General features: G+C 54.1%; 1 protein-coding gene across 8 annotated transcripts in view; it reads left to right on the forward strand.

Moving 5' to 3' along the window:
• Nucleotides 1-14,354, forward strand: part of ADCYAP1R1 (ADCYAP receptor type I) — a 59,026-nt gene that overhangs the window by 17,301 nt on the left and 27,371 nt on the right. For all 8 annotated transcript variants that reach the window (XM_070511478.1, XM_070511467.1, XM_070511474.1 and 5 more), the window contains 3 exons: nt 10,118-10,228; nt 11,671-11,691; nt 12,989-13,030. In XM_070511478.1, coding sequence (XP_070367579.1) covers nt 10,118-10,228; nt 11,671-11,691; nt 12,989-13,030 — 174 coding nt within the window. The remainder of the gene's footprint in view (nt 1-10,117; nt 10,229-11,670; nt 11,692-12,988; nt 13,031-14,354) is intronic.

Below are 14,354 nucleotides of genomic sequence, written 5' to 3' on the forward strand. Positions count from 1 at the left end.
ATTTAAACCTTACCAACCTATGGGCTGGGTAGAGTTTCTGTCCATTTTTCAGATGAGGCTCTGCAGACGCGCTGTTAAGTTGCCGGCCTGGTGCCTAGTAAGTCACACAGCCAGCAAGCGTGGAGCCAGGATGTGCGTTGGTTGGTTCACAGGCCTCGCTCTTAACCACCACACTGCTTTGCAGCTCAGAAGAGGAGTGAGGAGACACACCCACCCCCTGCTGTCCCCTGGCTACAGTGAAAGGTCATAGACAGGCAGAGGAAGTCCAGATGAGGCTGGACAGAGGATTTGGGGGAGGAGGGCCTTGAATGTGCCCCCAGAGGCCTGCACTTTTCTTGCCTATGAAAAGGCCAAAGGGCATTTGCATTTCTAAGAGCCGGGACAGCATAAGGCTCAGCCTCTGGTGACCTGCTTGGCTGGGTGGCCCAGGCCCCAGCTCCAGTGCGCTGGAAGGAGAGGGGCAGCGTGAGGGGGACCAAGGAGCATGGTCGGCAGGGGCTTTTCCTGGCAAGCTAGTGTTGGCATTGCCCTCCTCGAGGGGACTTGAGAGCAGGTGGCCACCGGCACTGTTCCAATGCTGAAGTCCTGGCAGAGTGTTGACCCTGCTGTCAGCCGCCAGGGGAGGGTTTGCTCCAGCCTTAATTTTCCCGTAGGCTCCCTAGGAGCCTCAGGCCGGGTCCTTGGGGCATCCTTGTCATTGCAGCTGAGCTAGGCTTCTTGGCTTCAGATTAAACCTGCTTGTGCAATACAGGCAGCAATCCATCTCATTGCACCGTACGTGCATTAGAGCCCCTGGGAGCATTTACAGAGGCGGATGTCCAGGCCCTCCCCAACCAACGCGATCAGCATTTGGGTTGGGGCCTTAATGAGGGTATGTGTCTAAAAGCCTCCAGATGATTCTAAAGTGTATCCAAGTTTGAGAATCACTGATGTGGCCAGAGAATAGCATCCACCAGGGTTCTCATGCCATCTGGGGTTGGAGTGCAGCCCCCAGGCACAGGTCAAGCAAGCTGGAGCTCAATCCTGGGAGCCAGGAGTAAAATTTGAGTGTAACGGAGAATTGGCAGTTGTGTGGTATGTTGTCAATCTGTGCTTTGTGAATTGAGAGAGGCCCACCACCCTTCCATGGCCCCCCTTCTCTGCACCTCCCCTGCCCCTTCTGTCCCTAAGCATGCACACTGTGCACAGAACGCTGGCCTGAGGTCAGCCGGTGTCCCTGAAATGTACTTGATATGAAAAAAGAAAATCTGTCAGCTTGTTCCAGTGACTGTGTGAACTCACAGCAATGCTTTTATATATTTTTTGTGTATTTATGTATTTTGTGTATCTTCCCATAGTCTTTTTTTTTTTTTTTTTTAAAGATTTTATTTTTTCCTTTTTCTCCCTAAAGCCCTCCGGTACATAGTTGTGTATTCTTCGTTGTGGGTTCTTCTAGTTGTGGCATGTGGGACGCTGCCTCAGCGTGGTTTGATGAGCAGTGCCATGTCCGCGCCCAGGATTCGAACCAACGAAACACTGGGCCGCCTGCAGCGGAGCGCGCGAACTTAACCGCTCGGCCACGGGGCCAGCCCCTTCCCATAGTCTTTTAAATCGAATAAAATGAGTACATTGGAATGAGGACACTGACTGTTAGAGGTGAGGCGTGTCTGTGGCACTGTGTATGTGGTCGGGGGGATGGTGACGGGCTCCCCGGAAGGCACCCACATCCCCTCAAATTGTGGTCCCTCCTGGTCCCTGGATCCCCCACCCCAAAAAGAATATGGCATGGTTAATGCATGTAGTGGCCTTCAGAATGGAAGCTGAGGACGTGCTGGGGGAGGCGCCAGAGCTGGGCAGGCAGCTGAAGGGTGGCTAGGGAAGGTAATGGAGAGGGGAAACAAGCCTCTGACTGGGTGGTTTTGTCCACAGCATCCTTGGCGTGTTTTAAAGATGTTTATTGGGTTGGTTATTGAGGAGATAAATGAAGTGGTTTTGTTCCTCATTCCAAACCCCTGAACGCTAAATGGGACTTGAGACAACATCGAGTCCAGCTCTGTCACGTGACACACAGAGAGGCTGAGGCCAGGGGTGGCAGTCACTGGCCAAGTCACACTGAGGGCTGGAGCCAGCTCTGGGACGGGACCCAGGTCTGCCGTCCCAGCAGGGAGCGCCCTTTGTGCGGCAGGGCTCTTGTGCCCAGAGAGCAGGAGAAAGGACTCCTGTGCGTGGGAACCAGCCTCTCTGCTCTTGAGCATCCCGGGCCCACGCAGGTCACAGGCCCCGCCTGCTGGGCTGGCTGCTTTGTTCTCTCTGCTCAGCCCAGGCAGCCTGCCTGCCCAGGGTGAGCCCAGCCAGCACCTCCTCTTTGCAGGGCTGCAGGCTTCCATCAGCCCGGAGGCTTTGCCTGCGTTTAAGCAGGGCTGGTGGGGTGTAGTCCACCTTAGGAGCCCCCCATACTCTGGAGACGATGGAAGATGCAGGCCTGCAGTGGCCTTGGCAGGGACAGGAGGATGAGAAAGCCTGCTCATTGCTATTCTGACCCGGCCTCTGAGGCCTGTCCAGGGAACAGAGTCCCTCCTCCCAGCCCCCACCTCCACCTCACCAGAAGAGGAGCGGCCTGGAGGAGGGGGAGCCTCCCCAGGGCTGGGCCCAGCCTCCCTGTTCTTGGAGCAAGATCAGCTTCTTATCTGCGCCTCCCAGCTGCTCTGAGACTGAACAGGCACCCAGCATGGGGAAGGGTGGGGTCCGCTGGGACCCTCGCTCTGAGGAGCTCACTCCCCAGATCTGACAGAGGGTTCTGGTTCAGTTTCTGTCCTTTGTCCTGTAGTCCTGAGACTTGAGCCTGCATCAGAGCCCCCTGGAAGACTTGGTAAAACAGATTGCTGGGCTAGCCCCAGAGTTCCTGACACAGTGGGTCTGGGTGGGGCCTGAGCATCTGCATCTCTGGCAGTTCCCAGTCGTGTTCCCAGTCTGGAGTCCACCCTTTGAGAACCACTGACTTCCGGAGGGGAGGGCTGCATCTTGGGTTCTCCCCTGCCCCCCAGCTCTGAGCTCGCAGCTGGTCCTCATTTTAGGGATCAGAAACATTGGCTGGAAAGTAAATTTTAGTAAATGGAATAATTTTTTACCCTGGAATGGTATGCTAAAATGAGGGGTTTGTTCTAACAATGCCCAAGCATCCCGGAGCGGCTTCTCAAAGGGAGGACCGTGCCTTTGTCTGAGTCCCTTTGGTGCCCTGGTCTCACGGGTTTTGAACTGGACAAAATCATCACCATGACAACCCGAGATTAGCTCCTTATTTCGTTCCAGTCGAGGCTAATGGCTCCTACATTCTCTCCGTTCAACCCGCCCAAGTGGGCTTTTTCCTTTCTGCCATTGTCACTGGGCACTGCCTCTCCTTGGCTGCTTTGCGTGTAGTGTCCTCATGGGAGCAGCCCTGGGGGATGTGCACAGCATCCTCCCACCTCCCAGGAATCCCCCCAGGCCTGAATTCCTCTGACCATGTTTCATAGTGGCTTCCGGTGGGATAGACTGAGCCGGGAGAGCGCAGGTGGACTCAGTGTAGAATGGGGGTACAAGTGGAGAGGTGAACAGGGAGCCTTGGGGGTGTCAAAGTGGAGAATTCTCCCAGGGAGTAGGACTGGTTTGATTTTTGACCTCCTATGCAGGGGGACGAGGAGGAGGGGAACTTTCTCCACCTCAGGAGTGTCTGATGGACTTGACCATCTCCTCCTTAAAGTGTGCCCTCCTGGCTATGTCACTCACCTCTCCTGGTTTTCCTTGTGTTTCTGGCCACCCCTCCTCAGTCTACTTAATGTCAGCTCTTCTGAATGTTGGCATTCCTTCTGCGGGCGCCAGGCCCTATCCTTTTCTCTTTTCTTCTTCTCAAATCTCGCCCTCTACACTAGACATATCCTCTGGATCCATGGCACCACATAGCATCCCTCTGCTGACCACTTCCCGTTCTCTTTCTCCAGTTCTGACCTCCCCTCTGGACTCCAGACTTTTCTCTAACTGCCTGTTTGAAATCTAGCTTCACTTGGCTCTTTGCACCATCTCAAACTAACCCTATCGCAAATGAAACCCTTGAGTTCCAGCTTGCCTGATTCCCTCCACCATTTGCTTCCCATCCAGTCCTCTGTCCCACTGTGGCGAATGGCTCATCCATCCAGACATCCAAGCCAGAGACCCGGGAGCCATCCTTGATACCTCTCTCCCCTTCACTGCATTAGTCAGAGCAGCCTAGACTGCACTGCAGTCACAAATGAATCTTAAAATCCCAGCGACTTAGCATAATAACATTTATTGTTTGCACATGTCACAGGCCAGGGTGGTCAGCAGAGGTTAGGGGTGGAGCTCCACTCCAACTCCACATGCTCATTCCAAGATCCAGGCTCCTTCCATCTAGGAACACTGCCACCCTCAACATGTGGCCTCCAAGGATGCTGCAGAGAGGGGAGAGAGAAGGGCTGTGAGGGATGTTTTTGGGATCAGTTCCACCCACTTACCGTTGGTGAGAACTCAGTCACGTGAGATGGGTGAGCACCAACAGTCCCTGGCACACTCGCCGGCCGTATCCAGCCAGTCTGTCACCAAGCTCTGTCAGTCCTGCCTCCAGACTCTCCCACATAGAACTCCTTCTCATCCCTGCTGCCTTGGCTCCATTCAAGCGCCTCCACCCTCCCCTGGACTGCTGCCACGTCCTAATACATGTCCTGTGTTTGCTTTTCTGCTCTTGACATATACTACCTTCCCACACGGCTGAATCAGATCACGTGACTCCCTGTCTTAAATCCATCTGTGGGAGGCGGAATAGTGCCCCCACCAAAGATGTCCACATCCTAATCCCCAAAGCCTTTGAATGTGTTCCCTTACATGGCGGAAGAGACTTGGCAGGTGTAATTAAATTAAGGATTTTAAGGTGGGGAGAGTATCCTGGATGATTCAAGTGGATCCAGTATCACCACAGGAGTCAGAAGTGAAAGAAGAGGGAGAAGAGTCAGGGAAGGAAAGAGGTTCGAGGATGCTATGCTATTGGCTTTGAAGATGAAGAAAGGGGCCACAACGCAAGGAATGTGGGTGGCCTCTTGAATCTGGAAAAGACAAGGAAAAAGCTTCTCCTCTCCAGCTTCCTGAAGGAATGCAGCCTAGCCCACATCTTGATTTTAGTGTAGAGAGACCCATTTTAGACTTCTGACTTATAGAACCATAAGATAAGAAATTGTCATTCTAAGCTGCTAAGTTTGCTTTGTGACAGCAGCAATAGGAAAGTAATGTACTGTCCAAGGGCTTCTCAGCATTTAGCAACAATCCAAAATCTTTCACGTGACTACCGGGATGGTAAGCTCTGTGCAGACAGACTGGGCTGTTGTATTCACTTCGGCATCGCTTTGCGGCGTCTGACTCAGAGTGGCACTTAGTATTTCTTGAATAAATGAGTGAATAAGAGGGAGGGGGAGGGGAAAGTGAGAAGTAAAGAAGGGTGAAGGAGGAGAGGGAGGAGAAGGAGAAAAGGCATCTTGAAATCTTCATTCCCAACGAAACTCAGCTTTATTAGGACCGGAACCTGGAACAGATGGGAACAGAGGAGCTGGATGTATTCTTTGGGCGTGGAAGGAAAATGAGTTGCTGTCTTTAGTTAGAAAAACCCCAGGCACTCTCAGGAGCCCAAATCCTGTCCTCCTTTCTCTGGCAAGGGTCCCTGGGAGGATTCAGCTCCAAGGCCCCATCAAGACAGGGAGAGGAGAGAGCCCATATCTCTTGTCCGGGAGGTGATAACTGCAGGAGAAATGGGCACAGGGCATTCTGGGAAGCCCTGAGGAGGTGACTTGAGCATCTTGTGACCCCAGTGATGCAGGCCAGAGGGGTGGGCGGAGGCTGTGAGCTCCCGATGGAGTCAGGGACGTTGTTCCCTAGAGGAAACTGCTGCTTTACTCACAACACCAAGCAATACTCCAGTTTTCTGTGGACACCAACTGGATGTCCCTACAGTTTAATTCAATTCTGACACTACCTGGAGTTAGGGCACCCTACAGATGAAGAGCTCAGTCTCACGAGTCTGCCCCCTACTTCAGAGGCCAGTTGCAAGTCATGGGTCCCGAGGTTACCGACACTTCTGTCTCACTTGGCTACAAATCAGAGGTTCCCATGACCTCCTCCTGAGGTTTAATAATTTGCTGTAATGGCTCACAGAACTCAGGGAAACACGTTTACCAGTTTACTGTAAAGGATATTATAAAAGATGTAAATAAACAGCCAGATGAAGAGGTACACGGGGTGAGGTCCAGAAGGATCCCAGGTGCAGGAGCTTCTGTCTCCGTGGAGTTTGGGGTGCACCACTCTCCCAGCACATGGATGTGTTTACCAACTCAGAAGCTCTCCGAACCCCATTGTTTAGGGTTTTTATGGGGGTTCCATTATGTAGGCGTAATTGATTAAATTACTGGGCATTAAAGATTAACTCGATTTCCAGCCTGCCTCCCCTCCTGGAGGTGAGGGGTGGGACTGAAAGTTCCCACCCTCTAATCCCATGCTTGGTTCCTCTGGGAACCAGCCCCCACCCTCTGAGTGTCACTTCATTAGCATAAACTCAGATATGGCTGAAAGGGGCTTGTGAATAACAAAAGATGCTCCTCTCTATTGGGAAATTTCAAGGCTTTTAGGAGCTCTGTGCCAGGAATCTGGGATGAAGGCCAACTACGTAATTCTTATTATATCACAGTATCACAGTCCCTAAACCCGGTCACTGGGATGGGCCCTGGAGTGAGGGGTTCTAGTTCTCGGCTTCTCACCTGCGCTGGTGCTGCAGGAATTGCCCCAGGACCCTTAGTCTCTGGATGGGACGCAGGCTGGGAACCTCAGGAGGGCTTTGAGAGTGTGGCAGGCCATGGGGTGGGGTGGGGGGACCTTGGCAGATGCCCCCAGGGAGATGTTGGTCTTGGCAGTGGGCCCAGGGAAGGCAGCCCCAGCCTCCCCAGCCATTCTCCTGGGTACCAGAAGGTCCTGAGTGAACCGCTATTCCAGATTTGAGCTCTGGACACTCAGAGTTGGGAGTACCCTCAGGGACACCCAGCCCTCGCTGTGCACACAGGGAAACTGAGTCAGGGTGGAGGGGTAGATAGTTGCCAGAGGTGTGCAATGGGTCTTTAGCAGAAGTCTTGTGGCTGCTGTGCAGGTGCTGAGGGGACCACTGTAGCCCTGGACCTGATGGGTTGACACTTAGTAAATAGTTGTTAAGAGAATGAAGCCTCGCCGGCCCAGCCTCCACACCTCTGACCTCCACCCTGGGAGCTCCTTCTCCCCTCATGCCGTCCCATCTGAGCCCTGTGTCCCTCCTGTCCCTCAGCCCTTGTGACTGTGCTCCCTCTAGCTCAAGTGCCCTGGGACCCCAGGAACGTCAGCTGGCAGTAGCAGCTGGCTGTGCCAGGGCCTAATGTTCCACATTAAGGGAACATCTGTTGGCTGGGGCTCCCCAGGCATGGGCCACACACAGCCACGCTCTGCGGCCATTCCTCGGTCAACACAGGCCACGGCAACCAAAGATGAGCGGTTGGGTCTCTTTCAAGGCCATGATGTCATAACCAGCACATGCTGGCTGCCTGGCCTGCTGTGATGGATGGACAGGGATCATCAATAACAGGCCTGTGGCCGTGAGACCTGGGACCTGGCTCCTCCCTTGTGGCCCCCAGTGTCCTCGCCTTCTTGATTTGTTGTCCTCAGAGCTTCCTATGGTGCTTCCAGCTCCCAAACTTGGTCATTTTGGGAGCAGGATGCTATAGGCCAATGTAACTGGGTGTGAATTCCCAAATAGCCAGGTCTGAGTTCTGAGAGACAAGATTTTCGGTGCCCTGAAGCCATGGGTGCCTTCTGGTCCAAACAGCACCCACAGGTCAGTCATGGACCCCAGCAGGGAGGCTGTGAACTCATGAGGCCTGGCCCAGGCCCCCTGCAGGCTGCCTCTGTGACCTGTCAGCGGCCTCCCCTGGCCTTCCTTCTCACCTCACGGGGCTCTGGTTCATCTCCCTGCCTGGGCCTCTCTCAGGGGAATGATTCCCAGGGACACCTAATTGAAATAATGAAATTAATTTTCATAACAACAGCAAACATGCTTTGAGTGAGCCCAGCGTTTTTCTGAGGGCTTTACATATATGAACTCATTAATCCTCACGGCAGCCCGTGCGCTGGGACCCTATGGGTCACCCGCTGGCTGTCTCTTCTCTGGCAGAGTAGCCCTCTCCCAAGGCTGTCTTAACAGATGGCTCAGCAGGACGCGGTTCCTCTCCTGAAACTTCCCTCTGCTGTCGCACACTCACTGCTGCCTCCCTCCTACCCCTTTGCCCCTCTCTCTTGATTGCATCACAACATGTACTTCCTCTGCCCTCCCCGTAAATATGGGGGTCCCCGGGGTCCCCTCCTCCACGCTCTTCTCACTTCATATCCCTTCCTGGGGTAAACTCTCATCCCGTGGCCTCACCCACTCCCCATGGGCGTGAGTTTAAGGAATTGAGGTGACAAGAGCACTGCAAGGTGTTCACTGGGGGTGGTGGGCTGTACGACCCTACCAGACCTTCCTTTTGAAGAGAGCATGGTCACAGCTGTGTGGGGTTGAGTGAAGAGGACCCTGGAGAGGCTGTCACCATGGTCCCAGTGCAAGGTAGGTGGCCCTGAACTAGGTAGGGGTGCAGGATGGACAGCAGGGCGTGGATTCCACCAGTATTTGGAGGTCACACCAGCAGGACCTGCTGGCCGATTGGATATGAAAGATGGAGGAGACGGAGGCAAAGCAAGGTGACTCCAGGTTTCTAGCTGGGGCTGAGACAGGAACCAGGTTTCAGCAGGAGATGCTGAGTTGAGTCTTGGACACGCTGCATTTGGACCATCTTTGGCGCTTCAAGGCCGGGATATGCGGCAGGCAGCTGACTGTGGGAGGCAGCCTGCAGGTGGTGCAGGAGATGGGATTGGAGTTGTCTGTGTGGTTCTGTCCTTAAGTCCAGGAGCCAGGTGATTTCATTCAAGGTGAGTGGGGCAAGGGGCCAGCACCTGCCTTCAGTCAGGGTGGGGCCCGGTCAGTAAGGGCGAAGAGAGAGTTCGCTGGGGGCCCAGGAGAGAGGCATTTCAGTGGAGAGGAAGGACAGAATCAGAGAAGGGAGTGAAGCATGAAGGGGAGGTGAGGAGGTGGCCACGAGGGATGCAGAGACCTCCATGGAGAGGCTGGCAGGGACCGCCAGGAGAGAGTGCATGGCAGGCAGAGGGGTGAGAGGGTGCACTGAGCCCTCAGATCTGAAAACCTGGTCGTCAGGCTTGACATCTTCCTCCTCCTCACGGCTCTCATCCACTGTCACCAGTCTTGATACTTCCTAAATACTTCTCACTTTGTCCTTGCTCCCTCTCTGTCCTTTGGCATTCACCTGATCAGGGCCTGTGACTTCTCACAATGTGGCCACCAAAGTGGTCCTTGCCTCCTGTCTCCTTGTGCTCCGGGTCCTTTCACAGTTCAGGGCCTCGGCTGCGCAGGCCTCTGCCTGGATGGCTTTCCCCTTTTCCCCATCTGGCCAGTGTGTGCTCCTCCTTCAAGTCCTAGCTCCATACCATCCCCAGAGGCAGGTGTGGCTGTGGAGCTGCTCCCTCAGGCTAGTCAGTTCCTGCTATTCCTCCACCTAGGGAGAGAGAGGGCCCATAGAGGAGGACCACAGAGAAGCTGGACCGCACAGGGATGGCGGAGCCTAAGGATGCGGAGGAGTTGCTGCAGGGTGATGTGCGGGGAGGGCCACAGAGACTCCCAGCATCTCATTCTTAGGAGTCCTGCCCTGGGCTGTGGCTGGGCCTGCTGCTTCCTTCCCCACAATCCTGCCTGGACCATAGGGCTGTGGGCTGATGTAAAATCAGATGAGGGCTCCCTCCTCACCCCAGAAGCTCCTGAAATGTCTTCTCTTTGAGGATCTTCCCAAGACAAGGCTGAGTCCTGCCTCAAACAGTAGGCCTCACCTTCTCTCCCCTTAAACGCCTCCCTCCTCCTGCAAGGGCGTGGCTCTTGAGCGTGTGATGGGCATGCTCACGGATGTGTGTATGCATATGGCGGTGCCTGCAGGTGAGTGTGTGAGGGCTATGCCCCCTCTCAGCAGGGTTCTCTTCTGCGCAGGCTGCCCCGGGATGTGGGACAACATCACCTGTTGGAAGCCTGCCCACGTGGGTGAGATGGTCTTCGTCAGCTGCCCTGCTGAACTCTTCCGAATCTTCAATCCAGACCAAGGTGGGTTTCCCCTGGGGCCTCTTCAGGCCATCCTTGGTCCCTCCTTCTCCCCTCACTCGGGCCCCAGGCCTTCCTGGGGATCGGCACCAAGGACACGGGGCGCCCTGCAGGCAGATGTTCCCCACTTCAGAGCTGCTTGGGTGGGACCTTGGTTCAAGGAGGGTGGAGGGCAGGGCTCCTGAGGGGGTCAGAGGGGTCTAAGTCACATGTGTGGCCATGCACAGGTCCCTTGCCAACTGGGCCTCAGCTTCCTCCTGCACTTGCCTAAGGCTTCAGCTGATGTCTTTCTAGAAGTAGAGAGTTTCCACGCTCTATGCTCCGCTCCACTGTGGAGTCCTGCCTGCTGCCCTCCTCTGTCCTGTCTGTGAGGGGTGGAAGGCAAATTCTCTTTCACACCTGGAACTCCACCAGCCTTGGCTCTGCCTGGAGGGGAAGGTGATGCAGGAGGTGGCAGAGGGAGATGGTGGGTGTCTGTTGGGGTGCCAGGCCCCTGTCTCTGGCCCCCATCCCAAGACCAGAGAAAGCAGGGTTTAGCTATGATGTACCCCACCTCGCCTCCCCTCTTCCCCTTCTGGGGCCTCTTAACCACACCTCCCACCTCCAGACCTCCTGCTGGCCCGGACTTGGGGATTGAGTGGGACCCAGAGCAGGACAGGAAGTGAATTTTGAAAGAGGAGACCTACGAGGGAAGTCCTGAAGTGAGAGGCACAGTGTGAATGGTGGGACGTCAGGCTCAGTGGCAGCCTGGTGACTCAGCCCAATCTCTCATTCACTTCCATAGAAGCCAATTTAATCACTTCCTCCATTCACATTCTCCTTCCATTCAGTCATTCATTTAGCGTTTATTGAACATCTACTCTGGGTCAGTACCGTGGCAAGACAGCTTCTTTTCAATAACAAAAAAAGGCAAAATGAATCAGCAGTAAAATAAGATTTTCTTAAGATGAACTTGCCTTCAGCCTCTCTCCCTCCTCTGGCAGTTGCACAATGAGCATGTTATTTACACCTGGTTCTTAATGGCTCATTAAGGCAGGGCCTTTTAGCAGCTCTGTTCGCAAAGCTGGATTAGTGAGACTTTCCTTACTTAGAAAGCTGAGAACGGCATTTGTCCTTTCATTTCTTGGCCCCCTGGCTGAAGCTGGTGTTCACTGTGACAGTGGATGCTTTGCGGGTTATTGGAGATACAGGAGCACTGATCTCTCCTCCTCTTAGGTGCCGCTGCTCCTTCTGTTTAACTGTGTCCTGTTCTGGGAGGTAGAAGCCTTCACTGTCTGGCCAGTCCCCAGCTTGCAATCCTCATGCCTCTGGGCCCCTAGTGGAGCCTTTGCAGAGTTGGGGAGTGGGGAGGAGAGGGGAGGGCATCGTCAGCGGGGCCCCTGAGTGCAGACCCCCTTCAGCTCCCTGGCTCACCCCTGCATTCTCTCTCTCTTTGTCTGTTTCAGTCTGGGAGACGGAAACCATTGGTAAGAGGAACCTTGGAGAACACAGGCTGCTCCTCATCTGACCCTCCAGGGGCATCCATGCTCTGACTCTGGGAACGGGTGGGAGTAGAATGAGAGGGACCAGGTTCTTCCCTCTCCCCCCCACCCCACTCTTGGTTCTCCCAGAGGTAGGGAGGATACAGGAAGATGGAAGACACAGCCCTTGGCCTCAGGGTGCTCATGAGCTTGTTTGAGAGGACAAGACTCACCCATGGAGGGTTGGAAAACAAGCCCACCCATGGGCATAGGCTCATGCGTGTACAGACCTGCAGGCCTGAATGTGTGTGTGAGCCCGCACAGACACTGACATCCCCAGTGGCCATGAAGTTGGGATCTACAGCAAGCTCAGGAGCAGAGGAGACCTAACTATGCATAATGCAGGCAGAATAATGAAGAGGTCAGGGGAGGCTTCCTGGAGGCAGTGGCATGTCAGTTAGACCTTGGAAATAGGATTTTGAGAAGTAGAGAGGAAGTGGCAGTTCATTGCTAGCAGGGGATTGGGCATAAGAAAAGGGTAGAGGTGAGAATAAAGTCAGGAGAGAAAGAAAGATGTCTGAGGATGAAGTCTTTGGAGTTCTGGTTTCCCTTTGATGAGAGCAGTTTCGGGGCTGAGGTGGAGGGTTGAGCACCAAAGAGGAAACACAAGCCCGGAACCCATGTTGCTGTTCCTTGCCCCCCCCTTTTTTTTTTTCCATAAGGAAGATTGTCCCTGAGCTAACATCTGTTGCCAGTCTTCCTCTTTTTACTTGAGGAGGATTGTTGCTGAGCTAACATCTGTGCCAGTCTTCCTTTATTTTGTATATGGGACACTCCACAGCATGGCTTGATGTGCAGTGCGTAGGTCCAAGCCCGGGATCCGAACCTGCAAACCCCGGGCTGCTGAAGCGGAGTGCACTAACTTGACCACTAAGCCACCAGGCCGCCCCCTCCTTCCCCTTTTCTTGAAAAGGCCCCGTCATCCTTTTCCATTCCTCTCCCACTCCCGAGGCCCTCCCATCGTTCTTTCAATGTCCCCTTTCCACTTCCGGTGGTCTAACGAGGAGAACTGAGTCATGGGCTGTCCTTAGCATCACAGGAATTCAAGGGAGATTGGCGCCAGAAGGGGCGGTGTGTCAGAAAGGTGTGCGGCTCCTGTGTGTGATGCTGCCTCTTGGCCGGGACCCCAGCCCCTCTTTCAGAGCAGGGGCCACCTTGGCCTTCCATGGTGGAGAGTAAGCCGTGGACGGGTGCAAGCCGATGCCCGAGCGTTCTGACTCATGCCCACGTCTGTGTTTTGCAGGCGACTTTGATTTCACTGACACTAACTCCTTGGATCTCTCAGGTAAGGGGATAAGTTGAGGTTGGCCATGGGCGGGCTGGAGGGAGGGCATTGGCTGAAGTGTGAGCCTGGAGACCCCCCCCTTTCCAGGATGGGCTATGCCTCTCTGTGGCTGTGTGATCTCTGGCAAGTTGCTTTCCTTCTCTGATACAGCTGCAGATTTTCTCCATAGAAAGTTTTACCCAAGGGCACAGACAGAACATTGTGCGTGCAATTTCAGGGGAGCACAGATCTCTAAGCCCCATCGTGGAGCCCAAGTAAAGAACTGGATTAGATGGCCGTGATAGATTTGAACTTCTGTGTTGTAGTGCAGTGGTTCTCAGACTTTGTGATCACTCACCCAGGGGGCTTCTTAAAACTTGGATTTCTGGGCCCCACTGCTAGAGCCTCTGATTTAGTAGGATTGGGGAGGGGCCTGAGAGTGTGCATTTCTAGCCAGTCTCCCAGGTGATGCTGATGGGCTGGTCTGGGGGCAGGCGCCCACTTTGAGAACCGCTACCCTAAGATTCTGTGCTCCTAGGAAATCACTGGGGCAAAAACAGCCGAGTGAAGTGGGCGCAGTCACTGCGGGGTTTTGACAATCTGAAGAGCCCTCATCTTCCGGAGATTTGTATGTGCACAATAGAGTGGCAAATTCATGGAATAGTTCTGAACAAAAAGGTTTATATTTCTCTGAGCCCACACTGTATTAGAAAAAGAAAAAGAAAAGGAAGGAAAATAAAAGAAAGGAAATGGCTTCTACCTCTAGAACAGTTTAAAATGTTTTTTAAAGCAGCCTCCCTTCCCTCTTTTCACCACCCTGATGTGGGCAAAGCCGAGAGGAGATGAGGCCTGGGGAGGGAAGAGGCTTGTCCAAGGCCACGATCCCCTAGGACGTGCAGACTTGCTGACAGAAGTGTTCAGAGGCACTTGGAAGGAAGTTGCCAGTAGCAGCCTGAGATGGGTTTGCTGGAAGAAGGAACGGTTTGGCTTCAAACTGTGGGGCACAAGTAACTCCTCTCCCTGGGCCTTCCAGAGGTCCTCCTTGTCCTGTGTCATAGAACTCAGAATCCGAGAAGTGATGGAGACCCATGTCCTGGCTCTGGTCAGAGCTCTCTTCATAGCAGGGTCACCCCCTCTGCAGCTTCCAAAGCCCCAGGAAGAGGTTTCTGACTCTCTTGGCTAAAAAACACTGGTCTTATATCTTCCAACTCAACTGGCAAGGATGTGAGGTTGGAAAAGTAGAGGGGTCTCCTGTCTTGGCCTCTGCCTTTGCCTCCTTCCTGAGCTCCCCAGAGGTGGCCTGGTCACAGAGTGGGGATTCTTCTAGCGACATGGGTACTGGAGC

This window comes from Equus asinus, chromosome 1 (genome assembly GCF_041296235.1).
Source record: "Equus asinus isolate D_3611 breed Donkey chromosome 1, EquAss-T2T_v2, whole genome shotgun sequence".
NCBI classification, from domain to species: domain Eukaryota; kingdom Metazoa; phylum Chordata; class Mammalia; order Perissodactyla; family Equidae; genus Equus; species Equus asinus.